Genomic DNA, 21005 nt, shown 5'->3' on the forward strand with positions numbered 1-21005 from the left:
CTGCTGTGTAAGCACTGAGTAAGGTGTTTTAAAAGAATGCATCAGTCTTCATGTGCATGGGAGGTGAAACATTTTTAGGGAAACTAAATTCATAAATATATCTATTCATGCAAGGAGGAGGACACAATAATACTAGAAACACAAGCTATTTTTAGCTGGTTCTGGCAATTTTACACAATAAATCCTGTATATTTTCTATTTTTCCAAGGAAGTCAACCTTGGAAAGCTTTCAGCTACAGAATGTTCTTAGAATGCTCTTCCCTCTGGTGACCAATGACAGGACCCAGGGAACAGCTGGAGCTGTGTCAGGGAAGGGTTAGGTTGGATATGAAGAAAAGGTTCTTCCCCCAGAGGATGGTTGGGCACTGAGCAGGATCGCCAGGGAATGGTCCCGGCCCCAAGGCTGCCAGAGCTCCAGGAGTGTCTGGACAACACTCTCAGGCACAGGCTGGGATTTTGGGGTGTCCCTGTGCAGGGACAGGACTTGGACTCGATGGTCCTTGTGGGTACCTTAAACCCAGGATATTCCATGATTCCATGATTCAGTGACACTGGAGGGGATAATCTATTTGAGATGTTTGTCAACTCCATTTGAGCAGAAAACCTCTTTTCCCCAAAACCCAGAATCCCTGAAATTTCCATTTTCCCCCCACCAATAAGCTATTTCTGCAGCTGAGATAACCACATTCCAATGGTGCCATGTCCAGGCAAGCCTTTTACTGAATGTTAGTCGAAGTGCAGGGTGCAGTGTTGTCATCAGCATGGCCTGGAGCTGGGGCTGAGGCCCTGACTGGGCCTGGAAGCAGCGGCAAGGGCTGGAGCTGGGGCTGGAGCAGGGATGGGACTGGAACTAGAGCCGGGGCTGGAGCTGGGGCTGGAGCAGGGATGGGACTGGAACTAGAGCCGGGGCTGGAGCTGGGGCTGGAGATGCACCTGGAGCAGGAGACGGACTGGAACTGGAACCGGGGCTGGAGCAGGGATGGGACTGGAACTAGAGCCGGGGCTGGAGCAGGGATGGGACTGGAACTAGAGCCGGGGCTGGAGCTGGGGCTGGAGCAGGGATGGGACTGGAACTAGAGCCGGGGCTGGAGCAGGGGCTGGAGCAGGGATGGGACTGGAACTAGAGCCGGGGCTGGAGCAGGGGCTGGAGCAGGGATGGGACTGGAACTAGAGCTGGGGCTGGAGCAGGGATGGGACTGGAACTAGAGCCGGGGCTGGAGCTGGGGCTGGAGCAGGGATGGGACTGGAACTAGAGCCGGGGCTGGAGCAGGGGCTGGAGCTGGGGCTGGACCCAGGGCCTGAAGCTGGGGCTGGGGGAGCGGTGGCTGCAACTGGGGCTGGAACTGGAGCTGGGGCCGGGCCTGGAGCTGGAGCTGGGCCTGGCGCCGGGGTCGGGGCTGAGGCTGGAACTGGAGCAGGGGCTGAGGCCTGGAATGGGAACTGGAGATGGGGCCTGGAACTGGAGCTGGGGGCCCTGGGCCCGGCAGAGAGCCTGGAGCTGGAGCTGGAGCTGGGCCTGGCGCTGGGATCGGGGCTGGAGCCGTGCCTGCCGCCGGCCGTACCCGCTCGGTGCCCGGGGCGGTGCCGGGCCCGGCGGGCGGGCGGGGGCGGCCCCCCCAGCGGCGGCGGCCCTTCGACCCGGGTCCGCGCCGAGCTGAGCCATGGCGGCACCGGGGCAGAACGTGGCCGTGGTGGTTCACCGAGCCGGGGACCTGCGGCTGGTACGGCCGGGAGGAGCCGGGGCCGGGCGGGGGCCGCGCTCGGAAGGCGGCGGGGCGGGGGCGGCTCCCGGGGCCTGGGGCTGAGCCCGCGGCACTGGGGGCGTCCGGCAGCCCCGGCTCCTCCCGGCCCCGGGTGACCGTGAGCCGGCCCCCGGCTGGGAGCGGGGACGGGCCGCGGCTGCCCCATGGCAGGGCGGTGACCAAATTCGGGGGTGTCCCGTGGCTGGGGGGTGGCCGGGGGGGCGCGGGGGCCCGAATTCGGGGGTGTGCTGTGCATGGCTGGGCCCCCCCATCCCCTCTGTGGGGAAGCCTGTGACCGCTCCGGGCTCTTCACAACGTTACGGCGAATGACCCGGACTGGGAAAAAAAAAAATGCACCAGCCCTCGTGTGCCTGGGAGGTGTAACATTTTTACAAGGGAAATAAATTCATAGATACGCTCCTTCCCGCAAATGGAAAGGATGCAACAGTATCAGAAGCATGGTCTATTTTTAGCTGCTTCTGGCAACTTTGCATGTCCTGTCCTGTACATTTTTTGCTTTTCCAGTCTTGGAAAGGTTTCAGCTGCAGAATGCTCTTAGGGGTCACAGGAGGGGATAATCTTAAGATCTTTGCCAGCTCCGTTTCGGTGGAAAACCTTTTAACCCTGAAACCCAGAACACCCCCCCCCCCCCCCCCATTTCCCCCCCACCCCTGCGATTAGTCATTCTCACACGTGAGATAGGCGCTCCCAGGGAGCAGGGGTGGAGGGTGGTTGTTGCTTCTCTGGGCTCTCAGAGCCCAGGTGAGCAGCAGGACAGAGGGTTTAGGGGGAGCAGGTGCTGGAGGACCCTCCCGGACGGAGGGAGCTTTTATTCTCTACTTTTTTACTACTTTAGGCTCATTCTGCTTCTCTGGCTGCTAATGCTAATGCTCGGCTCTTCCTGGATGCTGAATCACCATGGCACTGCTGGAGAGCCATCTTCCAGTTTGGCAAGTGCCAAAGGGAGGAAGGAAGATTTCCATGGGCAAACACTGGCAGGCACCAATGTTCTGTACACAGAGTCCTGGCAGGAGGGCTCTCAGGAGCACTCAGACTTTGGATACATGCCTTGTTTGGGGGTGATTACCAGGGAAGCGGTTGATTTTTTACCATTCCCGCCCAGCTCAAGCAACACGTGCGACATCTGTGTTGCTGGGCTCTAAACTGGCTTACACCCAGATGTGTGAGTTTTCCTTGGATATTTGTAGTGCTGGAGACCTTAGAGCTGGTCACCAGTGCCCTCCTGCATCACTGGCAGCACCCTGTGTGATCCTCCTGGGCTTCCCTGAAGTTCCTTTCCACGATGTGGATGGTGCTAGCTGTATTGACCCACTGGTCACAGTAATCTCAGCACTGGACTCTGAACTTGTTATTTGTTATTGATACCCAAGGTTGGGTGACACCATCTTCCCGTAATTCCCGCACCTTTCTTGATTCCTGGACATGTTTCTCATGGGCAGAGTCATTGTGGTCCCTGTGCCATGTGAAAATGTGTTTGCTTTGTTTTTGTTGACTCTCCTCTTGTCCTTAGGTAGTTGCCCAGGTTCCTCTTTGCTGCCCATTGAGGATTTATTTGTTTTATACTTGTACTATGGCCTCCCTTTCCATGTCTCCTTTCACTGAAAATGCTTGCTGTGTTTACTTTACCACCATTTCTGAACTTTGCAGTGAACAACAGAGAACAAGCAGAACTTGTGTCTTTGGTGTTCTCCACTTTGGTCACTCCTATTTTCTCCAATTCAGGCTGGAGGATTCACTTCCCACCAAGATATCTGGGTTTTTTGGGCACAGTTGTTATTGCCAGAAAAAAAAAAAAAAGTGTTTTTGGTTTTATTTCACACACACACACACACACACACACACACTCTTTTCAGCTAGAAGTTGGCTTTGTCTCTCACCATGGACTTTCTGTTTGGTCTGAGGTGGTCTGTACCTCTGGTGTGTCACCAGATCCTGTGATTATCACATTTTCTATAGAAGAGGTTACATCTAGATTGACCTCTTTTAGAAATAATGCTCTGGGCTGTGTCCTCAGTGGAACAAAACAAAGCCCCCACATAGAAAAATTGCAGATACAGGCCTGAACATGGAAAATTTCAGTTGGTTGAGTTGTATGAAAACATGTTTCCAGAGTTTGTCTTTCCATGATGTTTAGAAGATTGACATACAAAATAGCAATTGTGGAATATGCTGGGATTTAAATAGTTAAAATGCAGAACAGAACTCCTCAAAGGCTGAGCAGCAAATGAATTTTTAAGAGTTTATTGTTGGTACTACTCTGGGGGGCTTTTCTTAGAGACATGATCCTCAGGGTGGGTATTGTATTGTCCTGATGTTGTAAAACCCAACAAAATTATTCCTTTGGCTTTTGAGGCAGCTGAGGGAGTTTGGTGAAGGCAAAAGCTCTGTGGACCTTTTGGGTGGAAGGGTAATATGGGCCACTTTCCTAACTCTGGTTTCCTCATTGATCCTGTAAAGAGGTGCCATGGCAATTACAAGAGAATGTGAGTGTTTACCTTATTAGGTATAAATCATTATGTATAAATTATTATGTAAAAATATTATGTATAAATTATGTATTACTGGCACAGGTTGGGGAGGCCCTGGCACAGGTTGCCCAGAGAAGCTGTGGCTGCCCCATCCCTGGAAGTGTTCAAGGATGGGGCTTGGAGCAACCTGGCCTAGTGGAAGATACCCCTGCCCATGGCAGGGTATAGAATGAGATGAGCTTTAAGGTCCTTTCCTTCTGTGATTCAGTTATTCTATGATTATGTAGTAAAAAAGTTTTGTATTATTTAAGATAATAATATAAGCTTTACATCATAATAATAATAATAATAATAATAATAATAATAATAAAGGCTTTACAGAACAGGTGGTTCAGAATCTTCCCAGAAGATTACAGAAGGGGATTTTTTTTGTCAGCCAGTGGGATGGATGAAGGATTCAGCTGAAACTTGGGGCTGCTCCAGTGCAGGGAAATTTAGTATGTGCCTCTTGTCTGGGCAGGGAAAGGGAATTCACTGCAAAATAATTTGGCGAGTGGATTCACAAGCTGGCAGTGTGCCCGTGTTACTCCACTGGGCATGGAAAATGAGGGCAGCCTAGGAGCAGGCTCCGTGTGGCACAGCCGTGTCTTATGGAGCAGACAGAACCAAAAACCCTGTCTGCTTATGGATTTACCTGAGCTAACCAGGGCTAAGTTTCCACAGATATTCCCAGAGATATGAACAAGCAGCTAAATGCTTTTTTTCCTTTTGTCCATAGGAAAACCGTCCAATCCCAGAACCAGGTCCCAATGGTAGGTCTACAGATGACTGATTCTGTCTGCTTTCTTTACTTCTCTCTTTGTTTTCTCATTCTCTTTTGCTGCTCCTAGATAATATAAAGTATTTCTGAGGAAGAAAATTATCTAAAAAAAGATTGTGTGACTGAAACAGATAATGCTGCTTTTCCAGCTGAAGAGCTGAAGCAGTCACAGATAAACCCCTTTATCTGGCTTTTTTGCTTCCTGTTCCATCAGTTTGGGTATGTCACAGTAAATGGCTCTTGGGACATGTCAGATGATCTTATGCAGGACTCAATATTAATAGGATGGGCATATGGGCTGATAAAAATTTGATTCACTAACTCTCCAGGGCTGAAATCATAGCTTAGGGAGAAGGAAAAATTAAATGGACTTGTTCTTTTATTCCTGCTTCTGCAATAATAACGTCCCTCTTAAATTGTATTATTTTGTTGACCGTATTTTTTATTGACATTAGCTTTTGTCTTACTCTATTTTAAGCCTTCTTGCTTTGTGAATCACTGCACAGTTTTGTATTTCAGCAGGTGGCTCATGAATGCGCCACTCTTCTAACGTGTGCACACACAATTCTGGTGTGTTGATTGAGTGCCAGTAAATTTGAACGTGTCGATACTGGCTTGGCCTTTGCCCTGGGGCCCAGGGACAGCCCACGTGCTACTGTCCCAGTGCCTAAGAAGGTCAGTTTTTCTACAAGGAACCTTCCCTCCTTTTCTGGCAGAGGTCCTGCTGCGCATGCATTCCGTTGGCATCTGTGGCTCTGACGTTCACTACTGGCAGCATGGTCGAATTGGGGATTTTGTTGTCAAGGATCCCATGGTGTTGGGCCATGAAGCTTCCGGGACTGTTGTAAAAGTGGGCCCAGGGGTGACTCATCTGAAACCAGGTATCTGGAACCAAAACCATCTGTTCCTTTTCCTCCTAATCAGTTCCCAAGGAAGTGTCGATAACAGGCTGTGTTCTGTTCTGTTTCGTAAGTTTATCTGAGGTTCTGAACTCACAGTATGACCTTCTCCTTCAAAAAGTGTCACTGCACTGCTGTTAGGCACCCATCTTGGCCACTAGATTATGGTAGCCTTGTCCTGGGATATCTTGAGCTGGTCTGGCTGTATTTTAATGCAGAGCAGAGTATATACTGGTACAAGGTGCCTTTTAAGGAAACTTGATAAAGCTTCAGAAACCACATCTGTAGCTCTTTCCAGCGACTTGCTGTGAGTGTTTCTTTTCTGTGTGTGTTCTTGAAGGAGCAAATGGCCTCCTACAGTGCAGAGGTCACTAGAGCAACTGCTCCAGGCCCTGTGGTGGGACCTCCACAACTAGCTGTGCTCATGCATGTCCTAGAAAATGGACTGAGCAGGGAATTTTGCAGACTTTGCTGATGAGAGCAACTTAGGCAAGAGGATGTGGGGGAGAGCCAGCAAGAGTTACAGAGAGACCCAAGGAGTGCCAATGAGATGCAGGTGAGATTCAACACAGACAAACACAAAGTGATGTTCACGACAGAAGAAACAAAACCAGCTTCATATCTAAAATGCTCTGCTGACCATCCCTGCTGAAGGGTGATGGCTCTGGCACTGTGCATAGGAGCATTGGCTCAGCAGCAGTGAAAATGCAAATCACTGGTAGGAAGGGGACAGAGACTCAGAGGATGTCAGTGCACATCTGGAACTCTGCATGCAGTTCTGGTCTCCTCCTTTCCAAAAGGATGTAAGACAAGTGAGAAAGGTTCAGAGGAGGACAAGGAAATAACGAGATGTGGAACAGCATCTCTGACGAATGTCCAAGTCAGGAACTTCAGCTGGGAGCTAGAGAGACAACTCAAGGATGTGAGGACTCATGGAGGGCTGGGAGAACAGGTTGCCCATTCTCTGGTTGCTCTGATGACTTGCGAGGCCACCTAAAGTCAGAGACTAGACAGGAGTAAGGGAATAAAGGTAGGTACTTATTTGAAAGGCCTTCAAAGGTACCCCCTGGGGAGTCCAGAGGCTACTGCTGAGATGGACCCCAAGATGGACAGCAGGTCACAAGTTCTTCACACTTTTATAGGTTTGGTTCATTTGCATATGAGGGTTAATTCTCCAATTAAAGTTTCAGTTAATGATGTAGTTTCCCCAAGCTTGCCCCCCCTTTTAGAGGCTTTGGTTTACATTTTGGGCCTAGGACGGTCTGAGTGTCCTTGGAGAGCAGGCCTGGAGAGGCTTTGTTATGTCTGCCCGGCATGAGAGAGCAGAAGTTAACAGGGTGCAAGAAACTTCAGAGTTACACACCAGGCAGTGCAGAATTTGAAAAACATGAAAGTTCAAACCTAAGGTATCAGCTCCAGCATCAGAGCAAGGCACAGTGAGGTGCAGCATTCACCTGAGATGTAGCAGACCATGTAGTTTACATGGTGGAAGGAGGAGGAGAAGCTGTTGAGTGTTACTGAAGACAAAAAAACCACTTGCAACTTGGGAGGCCTCACAGCTGCGTATCATATGAGGCTGGGAGAGTATTCAGTATGTGCTTGTCTGCCTCTGTCCTGTCAGACACCTGTTGTTGGCCAGCTCAGAGGGGATGCAGTGGCCTAGATGGCTCTTCTATGCTGCTTATCCCCATGTCTGCCTGAAAGCCTGTTGGTGGAGAGCTTGGCTCAGAGGTTTAGCTCTGATTGGCTTCCTCTGCCAAATAAATGTGAGGCTTTGTGTCCCCTTGTGTACTTGCAAGTTGTACTGTGCTCACACTGTTTTCTCTAGTCCATCCTGCTTTGTGACTGCAATGAAATAATTGCTCTTTGTCCTGCAGTGTGTGTCCTTCCAGCACCCTGAGCTATTCTGTTGTAGCACCAAGCTGTCTCTGTTCCCAGATACGTCATGCCAGGCTCCTGGGTGTTCTGCACCTTAAGCTTCCTTCCCTGTGAGGGTGGTGAGGCCCTGGCACAGGCTGCCCAGAGAAGCTGTGGCTGCCCCATCCCTGGAAGTGTCCAAGGCTGGGTTGGACAAGGCTTGGAGCACCCTGGGATAGTGGAAGGTGTCCCTGCCCATGGCAAGGAGTGGAACAAGCTGAGCTTTAAGGTGCCTTCCAACACAAGTACTTCCATGATTCTATGATTCCCAAGGAACAGCTCTTTCCAGCTGGGAGCGTGGTGGCTAGCTGAGCTCACCTGCCCCATCCTCAGTATTTCCTCTTCTGATTACTACAGATTCAGCAAAGTATCTGGCCACAGTGTGATTGCCTGGGGGCTGCCCTTTCATCTGCTGAGGTTGTCTGCAAGGCAGCTGGAGGGAGGTGTGTGCGTGGCTGAGCTTCCATCTGTGCCTCCGAAACACCTCCTCTTTCCAAGTACCTGGGAAGATCTGGGTGATGAGGCTGCTGTGGAGGGAGCATTGGGAACCAGCCTGGTGTATGCAGCAAGACCTTCCTCATGTCCCTCCTGCCTCTATGGTGCCAGTGTTCCTGTGGGTTTTGATGCTCCTCCTACCTGTGTGCCACCCTGTCCCTGACCCACTCTGTTTGCTTTCACCCTGGCAGGTGACCGTGTGGCCATCGAGCCGGGTGTCCCAAGGGAAGTGGATGAGTTCTGCAAAACCGGGCGCTACAACCTGTCCCCGACCATCTTCTTCTGTGCCACACCGCCCGACGACGGGAACCTGTGCCACTACTACAAGCACAGTGCCAGCTACTGCTACAAGTCAGTCCATGTTCTCTCCACAGGGAAATATACACTCCCCGGGGGGAGATTAGCTGCAGCAATCACCTCTTGGCCCTTTGGAGCACTCTTTATGTGATCCCAACAGGTTTTATTGCTTTCTGGTCCATAAATAACATGCCTAAGCTTGAATGGCAGCCACTTTGCAAAGGGTTTGTCAGGCAGGCGTAGTTTTTCCCCTCTGGTGCCAGACATAAACATTTCTTGCATGTCTCCTGGGATGTCACCACTGGTTTACCCTTTAATTATTTTCCTTTTCCCATTTGCTCCCTGTTCTTGGGTTTTTTCCTGTCTCTTTTTATATCCTTGCCTTCCTAGGCCAGTGCCTGAAGGTCTTTGTCTGGTTCTTTGAGCTGAGTTTTGCTGCTGCTTTTCAGGAAACACCAGGGTGACTGCTGACATCTCGCTCTGTCGTTTGAGACAAAGTCATCCCGCTTTGAGCAGAGCAGGAACAGAAAGCAGGGGCCCTGCTGAGCTGTTTTCTTGTGTGACTCTGAGTGTCCCCACTAAGCTACCAGCATTACACATCTGTTTTCATGTCCAGTTCAGCAAACTTGAGTATGTTACCAATTGTGGCAGCACTGACACATTTGCTTAGAAGCAAATCTGTGCTTAAACACTCTGGCAAATCATAGAATCCCAAAAGGGTTTGTTGGTTTGGAAGGGACCTTAAAGATCATCCCATTCCACCCCCTGCCATGAGCGGGGACACCTTCTACTAAACCAGGTTGCTCCAAGTGTCATTCAGCCTGGCCATGGACACTTCCAGGGATGGGGCAGCTGCTCTGGGCACCCTGTGCCAGGTCCTCAAATACTCCAAGACCTGAAAACCCCTGTGCAACGTTATACCCACTTAAGTGCCTTTAACAAGGAGTTAAAAACAGCCCAAGTAGTGTCCCCCTGAGGCTGCTCTACCTGTGGAGCTTGTTCCTTTTCAGTGTGTGCAGAGCTGGTACTTCCATGAGCAGGAACACCCTTGGGATTGATCTTTGGTGTCTGCAGGGAAAGCGTTCAGGATTGGATCAGTCAGAAGGAGGCACTTGACTGCTCTTCTCCTGAGAGTCCTCAGGCAGGAAGCTTTCAAAACAGATACCAAGCAGCTGCTGGTCTGGATGGGATTAACATCTCACTGTCCAGACCCACTGTCATCGATTTCCTGTGTATCAAAATAACATTTTCTGACAGCATCACACATTTTCGCTTGACAGGAAGTGGTTGGTTTGTAGCTGGCTTCTTCCAGGCTTTTCCTTTTTCTCTCCAATTTGAGAAAATATTACTTTGGCTATTTATTTTATTTTTAAGCCTTGGGATACAGAGCCTGGACATGATGCTCCCAGTTTCAGATCAGCAGTGCTGTGGCTGGCTCATGTAGAGCTGATTCCCTGGCATGCAGTCACTCTGCCAGCCCAGGTTTGCTGAGAACAGATGATGGCTGAGCTCAGTGAGCTTTCTCACATTTGGGCAGTCATTGTGTGTCCTGCTGGTGGACAGACTCTGTGTTGGGTGCTCTGAGTAACTTGGTCATGCTGTGAAGCTGCCCTCCCCACTGACAGGGCGGTGCCCAAACCCAGCAGTAGCAAACGTGATGCCAAACTCTGTGACAACTGAACTTTTGGAGTTAGACCTTTAAAGCCTCCTGGAAATAAGGGACATGCAGATATGGTACAGCTGTCCTCCCTTAACCATCATTTCCATTTTTTTGGCTTCACATTGGCCTGGGTGAGATCTGACCTTGAGCTTCCCAGTGCTGTCACAGAGACCCTCCTGGCAGGCACAGCTCCCAGAGCTGTGTGAGAGCCCACACTGGTGGCTTGCTGGTGGGCAGCGTTGTGGAGCTGAGATTTATTTCTTCCAGCAGTTCAGAAGGGTTTCACGTCCTCTCCTTTTGTCTGTCACTTATGTTGGCTGTGGTACAGGGCTGTTTTTGTCCAAAAGGTGTTTGATACCCACTGCACACATTGTCTCTGACTGCTGGGAGGGCTCATGCTGGGACCAGGCCACTTGTTGAAACACTTGGTGCCTCAGGAGAGGAGATCCTGGATGTTACAGGGAGACATGGATCTGGCTGCCTTCCCTGGTGGCATCACCTTTGGCAGCAGGATGTTTTCTAAAAGCTGATTCAACCCTGGTGAGGGGCCTGGGAACTCACTGGTGGGTGAGGCATAGGGCAGCTTCAGGGTGGTACATATGCAACTGAGGGAATCCAAAGGGAATGAGTGGCAACCGAGTCCTTGTTGACTCACCAAGTACCAGAGAGTTGATGTGGGGAAGTTTGTGGGTCCCTGAGTGTGGTGCTTGGGGAAACCTCACTGATAAATGGTTCAGGTGTACTTGATGCTGCTTCAGAGGAGAGAAAGAAGCAATGGAACCTCTTGAAGCGTGTTCCAGCCTGGTGTTTCTCTGATCACAGGTGGCAGTGTGTTTTGCCACTGTGATTTACACCCATGTTTGGTCTTTGAGTGTCATGGTTTTCCTCATCACCCTCATAAACTACATTGCTAAGTGTTCATTGTGTCCCATTCTTGCAGGCTTCCAGATAACGTCACCTTTGAGGAAGGAGCCCTTATCGAGCCCCTCTCGGTGGGAATCCATGCCTGCAAAAGAGCGGGAGTCACCCTGGGAAGCAAAGTCTTCGTGTCTGGCTCTGGTACAGTGATCGTAGTCAGTCCTTGGGTTCCCTGCCTGCTGGGAGGGGATGGACAGCCTCAGGCTCTGTTTCTGGCCTCTGCTGTAAGGGTGGGTCATGGTGGAGCCACAGGCATGGTGAGGGGGACCTTGGGGCTGCCAAAGTCTCCTTGGGCCAGGAACACGCTGAGCTCTGGGCATGTTCCGAGGTGGGGCTGATGCTGCCTGGCAGTGGTTCATGTTGTCTTTCTCCCCTTTGTACCCAGGGCCAATTGGGCTCGTGAATGTGATTGTTGCTAAGATGATGGGTGCAGCAGCCGTGGTAGTTACAGGTAAGTCCTTTTAGCCCTTTCAGAGTGTGCCTGTTTCCCACCAGACAGAATCATAGAATCATTAAGGTTGGAAAAAACCTCTTAGATCATCAAGCCCAACCATTAACCCAGCACTGCCCAGCCTAACCATGTCCGTGAGTGCCACATCCACATGTTTTTTTAACAGTTCCAGGGACGGTGATTCCACCACTTCCCTGGACAGCCTGTTCCAGTGCCTGACCACTCTTTCAGGGAGGTTTGATCTTAGCAGGTTATTTTTCCCTCTGGTAGTGCTGGGTGATGGCCTGGACAGTGTTTGCACACTGTTTTCTGCATGCAGCCACACTGTGCTTCTCCACTTGTCTTTCTCTGCCCTTCTGTCTGCTCCTGCTGGGGGTTTCATTTTCCACTGGTTATCCACAGTGACTGAAGTGGCCTTTTCAGAGTCTCTGCATTTCAGAAATGGGCCTTCCTTGCGTAACTCTATCCTAGACATTTCTAGACCAGCTGCTGCTTGCAGGAATGTCTTTGTCCAGCTGTGTCTGGAAAACCTCTGAGGAAGGAGATCCCATTTTTCTAGATACCTTCTCCAGGTTTGCATCTCTTAATGATGAAGCTTTTTCTGGGGTCCACTCACAAACTGTCATTTATGGAGATTTCCCCCTTGATGCAAGAACTGAAATGAGTCTTCATCACCTTTGCAGCTGCCCTTCAGGTTATTGAGACAGCCATTGCCACCTATTTTTGCCGTGCTAACCTAGCCCAGCTCCCCCTAGCTCTCCTCTAAGGTTCAGGCCCTCTCTCTCTGTAGCATGCCCAGAAGGATGGAGAACTGGAGTAACTGCAGGATGTTCTCTGGTTGAAATTTCCACCTGGGGGTTGAACAGGGCCTGGAAGTGGTGCTCTGGGATCTTTCTGAGTGCTGATGGCCAGGAGGAGCAGTTAGAGGTGCCACTGGACATTGAGCACAGACTGCTGCCATTTGTATGTCAAAGCGCTAAAGGATCTGGACCTCTCAGGAGGCTGTTACTCACCTCCCATACTTTGAGCCAGGTGTATTTTTGACCCTTCTGTTACTGTGTTTCCATCTTTGGGTTGAGAGATAAAATTCAGGTCCCACCCTCTTGCCTTTACGGAAACATCCTTCTGTAGTAGCTCAGGTCAAAACACGAGGCACGTATTGCCTTCTCCCTTAATCCTTTTCCTGCGAAGTCCAGGGCATTTTTAGCTGTGCTGGCCTCACCCTGCAGGTGTGTGTGCTTGATGGACGTGATCAGTCCACACCTCAGATTTTGTGAAGTGTTGTCATTTGAGGATGATGTTTGCTGTAGGAAGAAAAACATCTCTGCCTCCTGAATCACGCACGGGGAACCTTGTGCCCAGCTGGGCTGGTGCAGGGGCTGGGGGTGGCCTGGGTGGGGAAGGCTTGGTGAGCTGGGGTTGGTGGGGCTGAGGCAGCTGGCTCAGCCTGCCCCCCGTTCCCACTCCAGCCTGGGTGTATCTCCATAGCACCAGGAGCTGCTGCTGCTGGGGGCCTTGGGCGAGCTGAGCTGGCGGTCATGTGCCACAGGAGGTTCCTGGTGCTTGGTTTGTAGAATCAGCAGGCTTGGATACATGGAATTACCCCTTCTTATCTTTATGTGCTGGCCTAGGTACTGATTCTGACTTACAGATGTCTCTTCCGCATGAGAGGGTTTTGGCTGAGGTGCTGAGACACCCTTGAAGGTGCTGAGACACCCTTGAAGGTGCTGTCCCAAGTCAAATATTTGTGTGTGACATGAGCTGAGGAATGGGTTTGGTTTGGCTCATTGCCGCTGGAGATTTTGCTGCCTGTCTCAAGGAATTGCTTTTTGTTTCGGCTTTAGGAGCCAACACCTGTGAGGCGCCTGCCTGCCCACAGAGGCCCTCTTGCACTTTGCTACCAGATTATTTGAATACACTGCCCTGAGTTTTTATCATTTGTTTGTCTGTGAGGAACTTTGTCTGTGCAGCACTTATGGCTTTAAATGTTTGTGTTTGTTTTGACAAGCTTCTCACAGGTATAGAAATATTTAGAAAAGCTTTTCTGCAAGAACTCATCTCCTACAGCTTCTGTCTTTGGCTGGCCTGGAGTGTTTGATGTATTTAGTGGACTCCAGTTGGGTGAGAAGATCAGTGTGTTTCATGGGTCCTCATCTACTCTTCCCAAAGGTCTGTGTCTTTCTCCACTCCACTCCTGAGTGGGTGTGATTGGTATTTATGGGCAGCCTTCTCCAGTCCTTCTGCCTTGCTGTTGCTCTAAAAAGCTGCTTTTCTCCTTAGATACATGTAAAAGATCAGCCTTCCTCATCAGTAAGTGAAGGGACAGTTTAGGTGTTTAGGGCTGTCTTGCTTTGCTCTGTTAGTCACTGAAGGTGCACTTAATAATTCCTACTTAAGGCAAATTATTCCCCTTGTTCTATCTGAATCTGAAATTCTGGGTGTCAGTGCCTCCAGAAACCCTGACATTCAAGGTCAGGGGAGGTGAGTAACTGTACAGAGCTCAACTCTTTTGAGAAAGAAGATCAACATAGAAAATCTGAGAAAAATCAAGAGTATTTATTTGTCTGTTAAGCTGGCTCATAAACCATCATGAGAAGTTAAGGGTAATTTGATAACTTCTCTGGAAGCAATCAAAACTTTAATTAGCTCCAGGGCTGGGAAGTAAAAACAAATTTCTGACTAGAGGCAGGATACAAGCCTTTAATTTTACAATTGACCAGTTTCCCAAGAGCTGTGTGGCGTTCAGCCACAGTATGGTTTAAAGCCCAAACGATTTGATCCTTCCCAAGACTCTCAAGTGTCTGGAGCTCTGAACAATCCAGTGGCTTGCAGATCTGTCTGCTTCAGTAAGTGCTTCCTGGTGATTCAGGTGTACTGAGGTTATTGCAGCCCTGGCCAGGGCTGACAGTGTTGCTGCTGCATTCCATGTGCTGCTTGGAGCCAGGGCTTCCCTCCCGAGCAGGTCAGCAAAACAGAGGCCAGCTGCAGGAAAGGTGTTGGGTGTTTTCCTGCCTGAGAATGATTTTGTGGCCACTTTGAAATGCACTGGCTGCCCTGTTACTCTAGGGCACTGCCTGAGGATTATTTCTGCCAGAGAGACAGTATAAAATATATAAAAATATGTAAAATATAGAATAGAATTTCTATTATATTTTATATGTTTATACATATAATACATATTATATATATATGTATTTATAATTTAAAATATATTAGTGACTGAGCAGATGTTAAAAATGGCAGAATCCAGCTGTGTCTGCCGTGAGCTGGTGTTGTGAGACCAAACTTCACAGGGAGTTGAGTCATTATTTGAGGAGCACTGTTGAACCCCTGTGGTCTCCTTGCCATACACTGAGGTTTGGGAGATGCCAGCCATGCTGGGCAAAAGTGTTTCATAGCACTTGAAGTGCCTCAAAAAGCTCCTGGCCGTGCAATTGGTGCATGGAAGGTGTCTGAGTGCAGCTCAGCTGGGGTCAACCATGACCCCCACACAGCCTGGAGCCCAATGCCCAGAGCTTGGGAGGGACAGACGTGACTCCTGCAGCCACAGGAACGAGCCCATGTTGGGGCTTCCAGGGTGATGCTGCCTTTTCTTTTCAGCCTTGGCTTTTCCTCTTTCCTTCTGCATTTTATTATCCTTTGTTGTCCCTTCTTGAAATGCCCTCCACAGCTCTCCTGGGTGCTCAGCTTGGTAGGTGTGCCCACACTTGGCATCCTGAGCCTTCCAGCTGCCCGTGGGGGCTTGTCTGTCATCTGCCCTGCCAGTGAGTGCCTGTCCATCCCCTGCCCTGCCTGTGAGTGCCTGTCCATCCCCTGCCCTGCCTGTGAGTGCCATCATTTTCGCTGTGGGATGGGCAGGGTACAGCCTCTGCCTGGCTCACTCCCAGAACTGCAGCTGAGTCAGAGCAGCTCATGTTGGAGAACTGTCCTTATCCTCCTCCTCTTTCCCTTGATATTTTCACCCCACCCTACCTCTGACTTCTTTGAAGACTGTGCCCTGCCTCTTTCCCATGTGTGTCCCTAGCACAGACATCTTTTTCTGAGTCTTCAAGCCCAGGACCTCTGAGAGGAGCCCACCCCTCAATTTTGGGTCCAGGAAATCTTGGCTGTTACATCTTTTCCAGTGCCAGCATGCAGACCCCTGTAGACCACTGCTTTAGTGCAGGGAAAAGAGGTGATTCCTTCCTGGGAAATGCCACTCTTCTCCTCAGCTGTCCCTGTCCTTATCTCCAGAGGTGGCCTGGTTACTAGTGGTGCCTGGAGAGGAATAGGTGGCTTTCTTCCAGGGGATGTCCCAGTAGGACAGCTTGCTCCGTGGTACAAACCCCCTATGGATCTTCAGGTGATATTTACAGCCCTGTCAAGATCCCTCAGGACAGAGTACAGGAGTACAGCCATGCCCTCACAGATGTTTATCATCACCAGCTTTGTTGCTCTGTGTTAATGGGGTGTCTCAGGTCCTCCTTATTACCAGATCCACTCCCTTTTTTCTTCATGGGCTTGCCTGCTCATTCATGTGTGACAGAAACTGTCTGAGAGAGGCTCAGCAGCCTCCAGAGCTGCTACAAGGAGGGTGAAGAGCGGGACAGGTCTGTGACAGTGTGAACACACTAAGTGCTTACAACTAATGCATTCTGCAGTTTGCTCAGCTGAAAGCACTCGCTGGGGGCTCCTTGAGGAAGCCCTTGGAGACCTCATGGTCTGTTCTCATCATGAAGTGAAATGGCCACATTAATAATCCTCAGAGCCTGTTGTCTCCTGTTGGAAAGATTTCTTGGTGCTGTCCATAGCCAGGTGATTGATGCCACCAAGGAGCAGGGTCAGAGCAACTTTGCCCCTGGCTCTTGCTCTTTGAGAGGTGTCCTTGAGGGTGGGAGTAAATAATGTGGACAGCCAAGAAGGAAAAATACAAGAGTGGTGCAGTTTTGCCTCACTGTAGGCTCTTCCCCAGGCTAACTCGCTGAGTGTGTGCAATGGGGTTTCCTGCAGTCCATTCTCACTAGAGGATGAAGGTCCTGTAGGAATTAATGAAGCTGCTTCATCAGAGTCATTGCCAGAGAGACACTGGGCAGTGCAGCTGCAGCCAGAGGCAGCTTTAGGTAGGACACAGCTGACTCTGGAGTAGGTGCCCTGTCAGCCCTGGCCTCCTGCTGCCTTTTGCCTTTGCCTACACTGAGGTTCCTCTGCTCTGCTGTGTCAGGACAGCGACCAGTACAACCACAACAGCTTGGCCATGGCTGTTCCTGATCTGGTTCTTCTTGTGGTGTCCCTGAAGTGCCCTTTGGAGTTAAGCTTGGCCTTGGTTTGTCTTGACACACTCTCAGTGTTTCTGGCAGTGCCAAAGAGAAATTGGGCCATCTACAAACTGATGGTCTTAGAAGACACTTCTCCAGTCTAGGGGTGGTGGCTGTTCCTTCACTCAGACATGGTTCTGCATGGTGTGGGTTTCATCTGTGGGTTTGTGCTTCAGTCTCTTTGAAGCACACCCTCTTCTGCAGCTGGGGAGCCTTTGGCATCTCCTCTGTCATTAAGTTGTCCTCGTTGCTCACCCTTCATCATCCTCATCATCTGGAGCCCCCAGCACATGAAAGATGTGGATCTGTTAGAGCAGGTCCAAAGGAGGGGCATGAAGAAAATAAAGGGGGAGAGCTGGAGCCCCTCTGCTCTGGAGCCAGGCTGGGAGAGCTGGGGGTGTCCAGCCTGGAGAAGAGAGGGCTCCAGGAAGACCTCAGAGCCCCTTCCAGTGCCTAAAGGGGCTCCAGGAGAGCTGGAGAGGGACTTGGATCAAGGGCCTGGAGGGACAGGACAAGGGGGAATGGCTTCCCATGCCAGAGGGCAGGGATGGATGGGATATTGGGAAGGAGTTGTTCCCTGTGAGGGTGGTGAGGGCCTGGCACAGGGTGCCCAGAGAAGCTGTGACTGCCCCATCCCTGGAAGTGTTCAAGGCTGGACAGGGGTTGGAGCAACCTGGTCTAGTGGAAGGTGTCCCTGCCCATGGCAGGGAGTGGAACTTTAAAGTGGAGTGGAGTCTTGAAGTCCCTTCCAACCCAAACTATTCCAATATTTTATGATCATTCTCTGCCTGCCAAGAAGGAATGAACTCTCACATCTTCTGGTTGTGCGCTGTCCTGTACACACACGTAGTGAGCATGTGCCAGGTTCAGGTTCTTCCTCTTCTTTCACATAATACTCCAGTTTTTGACTTGATTTTCTTTCCACAGACTTATCTGCCACTCGCCTGCAAAAAGCCAAGGAGGTAGGGGCAGATTTCACCGTTCAGGTGAAGAATGAGACCCCGAAGGAGGTGGCCTCCAAAGTGGAAAGTGTGCTTGGCTGCATGCCTGAGATAACTGTGGAGTGCACAGGAGTGCAAACCTGTATCCAGACTGGAATTTATGTGAGTACCACTTGTTCCCAAGGCAGACCAGTGATGGCATTGGTTTGTGTTTTCTGGGATGGTGCAATGAATGAGCTATTTCACTCCCACAGTGCTTAATTTAAGTGGGCTTGGTGTGGGGAGAGAAGGTGCTCATTAGACAGTAAACAAAGAGAGACAATTAAAGTGTTAACATCAGCATGGGGATAATTGATAACTGATTTGATGCTTGGGTGCTTAACCACTTACTAAGGAGACCCCAGTAAAGACCCCGAAACCCAGGAAGAAGGACAGCACCTTCCACTGAAGTTATGTCCAAATAAGAAGAATAATCAAGAAAATTAATTCCAGAAGCAATGAAAGAAGCAATTAAGAAAGGGATGTTTTGCTGCCATGAGCATCCTAACAGGAGGATGGGGGAAGGTTAATGTGGAGTTTCACAGTGAAAGGATGGGAGGGGAACGGGACAAACTGCAAAAAGAGTAATGCCAGTAGAGCATCAAGCTCTTAGTTTTAGATCTCTCCCATTGAAATCCCAAAGTACTCTTTGTAGTCCTAAATGCCAGCCATTTTTCAGAATGGGATTTGGACACCAAAATCCTTCAGAGATTTTCAAAAGATTGCACTTTTAGCTTTGATTACCATGTGTTTCACTCTTACAGACTCCTGACAGCATCCTGCCTCTCCCCAGCTTCTCTGCTGTGCCCCAGTCAGTCATTGCAACCACAAAGGGGGGCTTTATTTTTTACAGACCCTGCACACGCTGTGTTCTGCAAAATGTAGCCTGTTTGTGTGTTTGCTCTCCAGGCCACTCGTTCTGGTGGGACCTTGGTGCTGGTGGGACTGGGGCCTGAGATGGTGACGGTGCCCATTGTGAATGCTGCCGTGCGGGAAGTGGATATCCGCGGGATATTCCGCTACTGCAACACGTGAGTCTCGTGCAGGGGGTCCGACGTGTCTCCAAGTTTAAATTCTTCAGAGTCGTACTTTCTTGCTAATGGAGCAAGTATCTTTGCTTGATCTGTAGCTCTCCAGGAAGGATTCATGGGATGTTGTCAAGCTCCTTCTTAAAATGAGAAGTATTATTAAGTAGGCAGTTTGAAAATTAGATGAGCTGCTGCATTCCTTTGTATCCCTATTGCTCTAAATTGGCCCGTTCATGGTTGGGCTTGATGCTCTTGGAGGCCTTTCCCCACTGCAATGTTTCTATGATTCTAAATGGAGTTGCAACGCAATCCATTCGAGAGACTCTGTGCCAGAGAAGAAGCTGGGGGCTGACTGAGGCTTTTCCTTTTTTCTCCCTGCACTGAGTCCGTGAGTTTGAGCTCTGCCATGGTCAGTGTGGGGGCAAGGAGGCCGGGCAAGGGGAGAGCAGAGCACGGCAGTTTTGGTTTTCATTCAGGGCTCCCAAACTGGTAGTTTCCTGTGATTTTCACTGTCTTCCTGTGATTTCACTTACGCTCCCAACTGTCTGTGTAGCAGTGCCTGTCTTCTCAAAGCTTCACAGCCCAGAGCAGTTGGCTTGTCCCATCTCCCATACCAGACACTTGAGGTTCCCTCCCCAGAAGATTCTTTGCAGGCAAAACTTCCCTGGGCTAAGGAAATAACTGTCATGATCCAGGCTGCTCTGTGCTCTTTCCTGGGACTCCAGACTAGTGGCTGCTCTCATCCCTTGCTCTCTGCTTCCCTTGCAGGTGGCCTGTGGCCATCGCTCTGCTCGCATCCAAGCGGATCAACATCAAGCCCTTGGTTACGCACCGTTTTCCCCTGGAGAGGGCTCTAGAGGCCTTCGAGACCACCAAGAGGGGTGAGGGGGTCAAAGTCATGCTGAAGTGTGACCCCACTGATCAGGGCCCCTGAGCTGTCCCAGTGCCCAGCTCTCATCCCTGCTGCTTGTAACTAGGAAATCACATGTAATGAGGGTGAGTGGCCCTGGGATACAGCATTAGAGCATTAACAGGTAACTGCAAATGGACATCCAATAGTTTGAATCAAAATGCTGAATTAGAGATGATGGTTTGCACAGTTGGTGGCTGTTCTCTGCAGACCACACATGCAGGAGAGCCTGGCCAGGTTCCTCTGTGCCCCGGAGGGTGTCAGCAGCATGTGGCACAACCAGGATGGAGGTGCTGGCACTCCCCCTTCCCACCCCGCACTGCCCTCGCTGCAGCATTCCCTGCGTGGATGCAAGATAGCTCTATGTGAATATCCCCCCTTCCTGTGGCACCTTCCCTCGTGCATGCTCAGGGACTGTTCAGCCTGTGGAACAAAACCTGGCCATCCCCACTCCACGGGAAGCACTGGCACATTCAGGTCATTCCCTCCATGCTCTTCACAAAGCTCAGAACCTGGGGTTTATGTGGAAGCTGGAGGCCAGCTGGGGCCACATTTGCTGTGTCATTCCCCAGCAGCTCGTGGGACCACTGCAGGCAGGAAAACTGGAACTGCTGAGAGCCCTGTCCTTATGTGGCTCCCATGAGCGAGCTGTTGGGGAGCACAGCTGCTTTTGGTGTGGAGGGGAGCACAGGTGAGACATGAGGGGACAGCATCACTCAAAGGTTTTGCCACTGTAAACAAATCATTATTATTTGGGAATATCAAGCCTTCCTGCTGTTTGTGAGCCACAAAAATGGTACTAACAAGGTAAAAAAATCTAATCTTTAATTACTGTTTAATTAATGTTAATTTTAGTACTGAAAGATCGGTTCCTTCCTTGGGCTGATACTGAACTTTCCTCAATAAATTCTGGCTACCTGAGACCTTCCAGATGTGTCCATTAAAGTGTGGGGTGGTGGGTTGGAGGGGTTTGCAGGGGACTGTGCAGACCTAGGCCTTGCCAGCGTGCACGTTGAGCTCAGTGTTAGAAGGACTGTGAAAGCTCAAATGACCCAACTACTTGGAAATCAAATCTCATGGTTATTCCAGATGTGGCCAAGTTAAT

The 21005-nt window shown here is 50.2% G+C and overlaps 1 protein-coding gene across 1 annotated transcript; it reads left to right on the forward strand.

Annotated features, from left to right (window-relative positions):
* The first annotated feature begins 1612 nt into the window (after nucleotides 1–1612).
* Nucleotides 1613–20828, forward strand: SORD (sorbitol dehydrogenase). Its single transcript, XM_039557911.1, has 9 exons — nucleotides 1613–1721; nucleotides 5010–5043; nucleotides 5768–5932; nucleotides 8554–8713; nucleotides 11260–11378; nucleotides 11623–11688; nucleotides 17910–18085; nucleotides 18872–18993; nucleotides 19759–20828. The coding sequence occupies exons 1-9, from the start codon at nucleotides 1662–1664 to the stop codon at nucleotides 19922–19924; spliced, it is 1068 nt and encodes a 355-aa protein (XP_039413845.1). The 5' UTR covers nucleotides 1613–1661; the 3' UTR covers nucleotides 19925–20828.
* Nucleotides 20829–21005: the final 177 nt, after the last annotated feature.

The sequence above is a fragment of the Corvus cornix genome, chromosome 10, assembly GCF_000738735.6.
Source record: "Corvus cornix cornix isolate S_Up_H32 chromosome 10, ASM73873v5, whole genome shotgun sequence".
In the NCBI taxonomy this organism is placed as follows: domain Eukaryota; kingdom Metazoa; phylum Chordata; class Aves; order Passeriformes; family Corvidae; genus Corvus; species Corvus cornix.